Here is an 8,191-nt window from a genome sequence, read left to right as displayed (position 1 = left end):
TTTGTAATGGCCTTTGCAATGGCCTATTGTGGGTGACATGAATACAAGCTACTTCTCAACTACATATATGAATTGAGTACGCAATGCAATTTTAAGATGATGGATGAAGTTCATCGATATCAACAAGCATATTAATAATATCATGCAGCTCTTCAAGAAATTTAGTCAACAAGATCATGCAACCATAATTTGAACCAATCGTGCAAAGCGGGCTTTGCCCACTAGTTATGTCTATTAAGACTGCATTAAGTGATAAGTTTATGATTAAAGACCTTGATATTCTAAAATACGTTTTGGGTATAGAAATAATTAAAACTGATAGTGGTATTTGCTTAGCTCAAAGGAAGTATTGTTTGAAACTCTTAAATGAGTTTGGGTTATTGGCCTGCTGTGTCGACACCTATAGAGGTTAATGTTAACTCATAAAAAGAGTGCAGTTGTGAATATGTTCTTAATAAAATCTCTGTGTATCAAACTTTAGTTGGTAAACTGATTTACATTACTATAAGTAGACCATATATAAGCTTTGTTGTACATGTGTTAAGTCAGTATATGCATGCACCTCCTCAGAAACTTGCTTTCATAGTCCCAAGGTATCTAAAGATGTGTCCAGGTAAATGTATTATGTTTTCCAAATGTATAAACTGAACTGGTGTGCTTATGTTGACTCAAACCGGGGTAAGAATTTGGTGGCCAGAAAATCAATTACAGGGTTCTGTGTTTTTCTAGGATCTTGTTTGATAAACTGAAAAGGTAAAAAAAACAATCCACGGTGTCTAAGTCATCAGCTGAACCAGAGTACCGAGCTATGGCCTCTGTTACTTGTGAGTGAGCTTGTGTGGCTTGTAAATTCACTAAGTTAAGAGTGACTGACTTCCTATTAATCTCTTCTGTCATAATGCTCCTGTTATTCAAATGGCAGTTAACCCATTACATCATGAAAGAAGTAAAACCATTGAAATTGATTGGCACATTGTGAGGAAAAAGGTTCATAGTGGTTTTCTTAATTCTGTTAAAATAAACCCTTCTTTAAATTTTGTTGATCTTTTCACAAAAGGACTGTTATCATGTGAGCTATATATTTGCAAAGAATTAAAGTTAGTAGATGCTTTAGCAAGTTAAGATTGAGGGAGTGTGATAAATAATGTCATTAAATATGTTCACAATCTTAACTTGTGATGTATTTGTTATCATTTACTTGGTTGGTTTATGTTTAGGTTGTGGGTGATTTGGATAAGGAAATGCTCGAGTCTAGATGATGATGTTTCTGTGAAGATTAGTTGTTGTGTTTGAAGGGTTTAGGTTCTTTATGGATCGAGTGTTGTTTAGCTCAAATAACATACCTAGTATGGGGTTTGTCTAGATAACACAATGACGGGACATAGTTGAACCTAAGCTTAAGTTAGAGAGACCATATGTGCCAACTGTGAAAGTTGAGGGTCCTTATTGTATTTTCTATTCAGGATAAGCATACGCTTAGATAGCTTTATATTAGGGTTGTTTTATTCATTCATTCAGTTTGTTAAACGATTAAAATTCAGTTTAATCCTTTTCTCTGGTTTTCTCTTTCGATTGATATGGTTTTTTCTTTATTTCTAATCTACAAATTAAATCTTATATTTGTTAAATTAATTAGTTGTTAGAATTACAGAATTGTTCATAATTCACAGTTTAGTACTGTAAATAGTATTTCTGACTCATCATGAGATAATACTTTAAAATGGAATGCCAGAACACCCATAGATAGCTACTGAAAACTAATGGTTGATACTTATTTTTTTATGCTTTATTTGAAAATGTTTTCTTAAATGATTTTCCTATGTGTTTCAACGAGAGTGGAAGTCCAGATAGGGAAGTAAAGTTGGGAAGAAAAGATAGAGATAGAGATTGGTTGACATGAGCATATAAGTCATGTTATACTGTTGAATAACAAGCCTTTAGTTTTCCATTTGAAAATTCATGTGCTTGGGAGTCCCTGATAATTAAATAAACCAAGATTTTACCATGACTGCAATTTTAGAGAGACGCTAAAGCGAAAGCCTATGGGGTCGCTTCTGTAACTGGATAACTAGCACCGAAAACCGTCTTTACATTGGATGGTTTAGTGTTTTGATGATCCCTACCAACAAGATGCAGATGGCATAATGCCAAGTCCTAAAGCCAATGCAACCACTCTCATTGATCTCTTTGCATGCTTTAACCTTTCGATCAAAAATTTAGTTGCCCTTTCGGGGTCTCATTCCATTGGTAATGCTCGTTGTTTCACCATCTTCTGTAAGCTATACAACTAATCGGGATCAAGCCGCCCTGATTCCACTATATATATAGAGCCTACGTATTTCAAGGATTTGATGAATAGGAGAGGGTTTTTGAACGGGAATCTAACATTGTAATGTTATCCTTTGACAAGAGAATACGTTTGAAGGTATAGTGAAAATCAGTCGGAGTTCTTCAGGGATTTTGTAGAGAGGATGATAAAGATGGGGGATTTGCAATCTGGGCAGCAGCTGGAAGTTCGGAACAACTGTAGGGTCGTTAATGACTTGCCACCGGGATTAAAGGATAGAGAAGTATTATTGAGTAATTAGTAGTAGTAGTAGTAGTAGTAGTAGATATATCTCAATCATGTTAAAATACTTATATTATACTACTCCCAATAAAAGAAGCCTATTAACCGGATCCTATATTTTGGGTTTTGAAAAAAAGTTATAATAGAGTAACCTCCAACACAACTTGTGATTGCAAACTAAATTTAACCAAGTTTCAAACAAAATGTATTAATAATTGCGTTACTAAAAAACCCTAGCAAAATATAGTAACCATCAAAGAAAAAGGTAAGAAAACAAGTCTCATTCTTTAGTGTGCAACAAGTCAACAACACTCAATAGAATAATAAGGTAACAAAACTAGAATTCATGTTTTATAGGCCAAAACAATTAAGATTATCATCCAAAAACAAAGTTCATACCACCACCAATCTATTACAGCAGGCAGCAGCGCCTAAGCAGCAATAGATGGTTTAGAAGCAGTTGATAGTCTGGACCTCTTCTTAGCCAGGCTCTCACTTCGCTTTTCTCTTTGCTCCTTCAACCTACTTGCAAGTAGCTTCTGGTATTCAGCAGCCTCTGACTTAGCCTTTGCAATCCTCTTCTTCTTGTCTGCAATTCTAGCCCTCTTCCTTTGCAGGGTCAACGGTGTCACCAACCTCTGGATTTTAGGAGCCTTGCTCACTTCCTTACCTGTGCTCATTAGCATATAAAACCATTTTTTAGAAAGGCTTCAAAATCAACCCATTAACATATAACTGAATCTATTTGGTCTGATTTTTTTCAAACAAGTGACAATCAAATAGGTAAGATAAATGGTAAGCAGGTCAACATGGGCAAACAGATCATGCAGCTTGAAGCAGTTAAAAATAGAGCCTTCTAATTTATGATATTGATGTAAAAAATTACTCCCTCCATCCCAAAATAACTGTCCCGTCAAAGTTGTACAATAAAGACTTAAAAGGTCAAAGTTGGTTACAATGACAGACCAAATCAAACATGGGTCGTAGCACTGTTGTAAAACCACCAGTTACTCCATGTTATAAACAGACAGATCCGAATATCCAAAATCCATTAAGTTAATTGGTTTAAAGTTAAAATAATGGGTAAAATTCAGATTTTTTGTCAGTCAAAATTCGTCAAACATTTTAACATGAATTTAAAGTAGAACTTACTGAAAAATTATGTTATATTTTTAGACAATTATGTTAAGGTTTAAGCAAGGTTTAAAAAAAGGGAAACGCGCCTCGAGGCGTTTCCCCTTTGTGAGGCGAGGCGTACGCCTCGAGGCGAACCGAGGCGTACGTTCGAGGCGGAGTTAAATAATGTCTTATGTTTTAAATAAAAACTAATTAATTATGTCTCAAACTAATAATGTCTTATGTTTTAACTTGGTATGTTTAAGTTTAAGTACTGAAATGTCAATGTATTTGTAATATGAAGGGGTTTGATGTCAATTACTTAAAGATTCAAGAGTGGATCTCAAGTTTGTTCCTATTATTAAAATTTGACAAAAGTTTAGAAACTATTATTGTTATATGTAAAAAGAAAGAGATATTTACTCCATATAATGAGCGGCTATTATTCATCCACCAAACATAAAAAAAATAAATGTTTAAAAGCCCGTAAACATAGATGAAGATAAGGTCATCTCCTCTCCACTTAATTTTTTCCGTCTCCCTCACAGCAACTCTCTTTCATAAAACTCCATTAAAAAAGCTGGAACCTTTCTTACATACCTTCTGTAATATCGCCTGTGTGGGTGGTGCCGCCGCCATTTTTTGCTAAGCAACATGAGGCGCACGCCTCATCCCTGTTACCGCCTCAGCAAAAAAACGAACCGCCTTGGCATTTGAGGCGTACGTTTTTTATAGACCATCGAGGCGTAAGTTTCAAAACGGGTTTTTCCAAAAACGTACTGAGGCGCGCCTCGAGGCGTACGCCTCGACCGTTTTTTAAAACCATGGGTTTAAGACACATTATTTTGATTATTAATAATGTATTAAAAATCCAACTTGATTAATCCACAACCTATGTTATTACGGAGTATTAACTTATTCAGGTATTCAAGATCAAACAAATGGAAGTTAGAAGATTGAGAGGCACTAACCAGCCTTGTTTGTAAACGTGCGCCTGTAGGTGTTGACATACTTCCTGACATCATCTTCTTTAGAAAGGTTAAACAACTTGCGGATCTTTGAAGCTCTCTTAGGACCTCTCATCCTTGGCTTCTCAACATCAGTAAGTCCAGGCAATTCATTTTCACCCTTCTTCACAATTGTCAGATTCAAAACAGAAAGATCTTGGCTTACAATACATCCACGAACAGACTTCCTACGACGTTCACCATTACGCCTACCATATCCTCTGAAGCAAGGAGTACCTATAAATCAAAAATAAAAAAATAAAAAAATCACACTATTTAAATTATTTTACAAAGACATCGTACACGTATTTTTAATAGAACTTATGATTATCTAACCTCGAACAAGTAAAAGACGAACACGTCCTGGAGTAAGCACTCCCTGTTTCATTGGAAACCCTTGCTTGTCACACCCACCCATTATCTTGAACACGTAGCCCTTGAATTCCTGTTAGTTATAACATAAACAAGAATTAAGATTCTTTTTTCACTGAATAATTGGCAATAGCAAAAAATGAAAAAATTTAGCAAATAATAATATAAAAATGCGTACATCACCAAGTGCATCTCCATTAACTTCCTGAGAAATCCTTTTGTCGAAAAAAACTCGACTGTACAAATAAAAGAGAGTAAGCAAAGTAACCTATAAGTATAAACTAAAAATACTGTATCTAATGTATCAACCTATAATAATAAACCACCAACTTAACATTATCATATTATCATTATTATAATTATCATTCATCATAACACACTTATAACAGAATAAAAATTACGATTTAAAATATGACAATTATAGTATATTACAAATATAAAATAAACACATGCTTAACTATATCATATAAGAAGTAATATGTACTAACATTTCCAAAACTATTACAAAATACAGCAGATAAGATATAATAATAGTCTACAGATTAATGTGTTTATCTTAAATAAAAACCTAATCGTAACGTCGAAGTAACTAATGACTGTAAATCTAATTGCTAAAAACATCAAACCGAATATTTTCAGCTTTATAACATTTAATGTAGTTGATAAGAGCACAAATGAAAATCATACAGTAAATCAAACAACTTAGCTAACAAATGAATAGAACTAAACTAACATGAGTAATTGATTTTGCAAAAATTAAAACGGAGAATTTAGTAATTGAAATCTTACAGCTTTTGGTCATCGTCAATTTCGAGCTTCTTCTGGCATCCAGTAGTTGGATTTGCAATGTTGAACTAAAAAATATCAAATGCGAATTAGTGAACAGATACTTAGGTATTATGATGAAATTAAGGGTAAACAGTATGCGTAATTGATTGAGTACCTTCATCTTCTTTCTTCAGAAACAAAGAGCCGCCGCGAAGCCGATTTAGTTAAAGTTTTTCAGATGGCCTTAGGGTTTACTAGGGTGTCTTTTGAAGGCATTTTATATCAAGTATACATGATAAGATTCCTTTGTTTGGGCCGTTGGGCTTTTCTTCTTTTTATTTTGGGCTTTTTAACTGTTTTCTCATTTTCATGTATCCCAAAGTACCCCTAAACCCATAATAATAATAACAATAATTATAATTATGGTTTATTTGGTATATATATATATATATATATATATATATATATATATATATATATATATATATATATATTGGTAGGATCAAGAGGGAAGTAACCAATCGGGGGGAAGCGGGGGGAAGCAAAAACTTTTTTTTTTTTCGTTTTTTGAAAAAACTTTGTTCACGAACATTATAGATTAGATGAAAATATGAACATTTAGTAGAGACACTTTGTGATAAATGTTTTTATTTTGGCGGGAAAACGCTCGAAGAAGTAATATATAACAATTATCGTGTTTTTCGAGCGTATATTGAGGTTTTAGCTATTGGGGTTTAGATATTAGGGTTTAGATATTAGGGTTTATAGGGTTTAGATATTAGGGTTTAGAAATTTAGGGTTTAGGGTTTAAATTTAGGGTTTAGATTTAGGATTTAGATTGAGTTTTTTTAACACGAACGGTTTAGAGTTTAGGGTGTAACGACCCTGGAATTTCCAACGTTTATTTATTAATAATTATTATTATTAATACGTGTGATAAAACGAATGTATGTCATTACATTTACATGCTGCCATGATTGCCCGAACTTGACTTTAATTGCCCGAAACGTCTTTGTGACACCCGGAACTTTCACGAATAATATTTTTAGATATTATTTACATTCATGATTAGTTTATTAATCATTTTAATTAACTAAAGTTGTTAGTTAGTTACTTGGGCTTTTAATTGGATTAACTTGTTAATTACATTCATACTTGGACTATTATTTGAACTTGGGCCTTGTTAGTGTTAATGGACTTATGTAAGCCCACCCTACTTCTTAATGGACTTAGTTAGCCCACCAAGAACTTGTAAATATCAAGTTAAATGGAAACTAGTTGGTTAACTTGACTTGGAATCTAGTTTGTCCATAATCCCCATGAGACTACACCCATTAACCACCTTTATGAAGCTTTACATTCTAGTGACCACAAAACTTCTCCCTCCCCCCCATTTTCCGCTGAAAAACCGCAGCCCCTAAGCTCCCTTTAGGAGTGTTTTGTTTCATTTTCTTGTTTACTACTTCACTCACATTTCTCTCATTTCTCACACACACTCATTTGCTCTCAAACTCCTTCTCTCATTTCTCTCTCAAGTTGTAAGTAACTTGAAGTTTTCTCTCTTCTTTCTTTGTCCCTAAACCGAAATCCAACATCACTTAATCATCATCATCTTTTGTTACTTGTAGTTTGATTACTTGTTGTTGTTAGTTTGTTACATATAATTGTTAGTTGTTCCTTACTAGTTACAAGATCAAACTTACTAGTTTGATTCTTCATAATATCTTGTATTTATCAAGAACACAAGAACTAAACTTACTAGTTTATGTTCTACTTATATTGTTTCAAGAGTTTGTAAGTTCATTTGTTGAAAGCATACTTGTGATTCATGAAATAAACTTTAAAGTTTACTTTCCTTAAAGATCAAGCTTAGGCTTGAATCTTTAAAGTATGCAAACCATGAACTTAATTACTTGTTTACTTAGCTAATTACTTCATTTACTTGCACTTTAATTTCATGATTTATGTTATTATTGGTCAAGTGTTACTAGTTAACCTTGATCTCATTTCTCTTGAACTAAAAGTTAACTTTAATAGTTCAAGAACATGCAAATGAAACTTTTTGAATATAACTTTGTATACTTATGCTTGATCTAGACTTTCGAGTCTTGGATCTTCAAGATCTAACTAAAGAACTATGTTCTACTACTTATGATCTTGATTAGTTAGTTTACTTTCAAGTTTGTAACTTGTTATTAGCTTTAAAGTCCATGTATGTGTTAGATTTAAGACTTTGATGCAACTTTGGTTCATCAAACTTCATACAACTCTTAAGTGAGTTGTGCTTCATGTCTTAGACTTGCACATGGGTTATGATGGTCAAGACTTGGTTAAGATGATGTAGATACATCAATGAGTT

General features: G+C 33.3%; 1 protein-coding gene across 1 annotated transcript; it reads right to left on the bottom strand.

The window, feature by feature from the left end:
- Nucleotides 1–2,761: 2,761 nt before the first annotated feature.
- On the bottom strand, nt 2,762–6,099 carry LOC139861818 (small ribosomal subunit protein eS6-like). Its single transcript, XM_071850341.1, has 6 exons — nt 6,008–6,099; nt 5,854–5,918; nt 5,243–5,300; nt 5,029–5,137; nt 4,657–4,929; nt 2,762–3,239 (listed from the first exon to the last, which is right to left on the bottom strand). The coding sequence occupies exons 1-6, from the start codon at nt 6,011–6,013 to the stop codon at nt 3,001–3,003; spliced, it is 750 nt and encodes a 249-aa protein (XP_071706442.1). The 5' UTR covers nt 6,014–6,099; the 3' UTR covers nt 2,762–3,000.
- Nucleotides 6,100–8,191: the final 2,092 nt, after the last annotated feature.

Source organism: Rutidosis leptorrhynchoides, chromosome 8 (assembly GCF_046630445.1).
Source record: "Rutidosis leptorrhynchoides isolate AG116_Rl617_1_P2 chromosome 8, CSIRO_AGI_Rlap_v1, whole genome shotgun sequence".
Classification (NCBI taxonomy): domain Eukaryota; kingdom Viridiplantae; phylum Streptophyta; class Magnoliopsida; order Asterales; family Asteraceae; genus Rutidosis; species Rutidosis leptorrhynchoides.
Note: the sequence above shows the minus strand (reverse complement) of the source record. Positions and strands in the feature narration are given on the sequence as shown.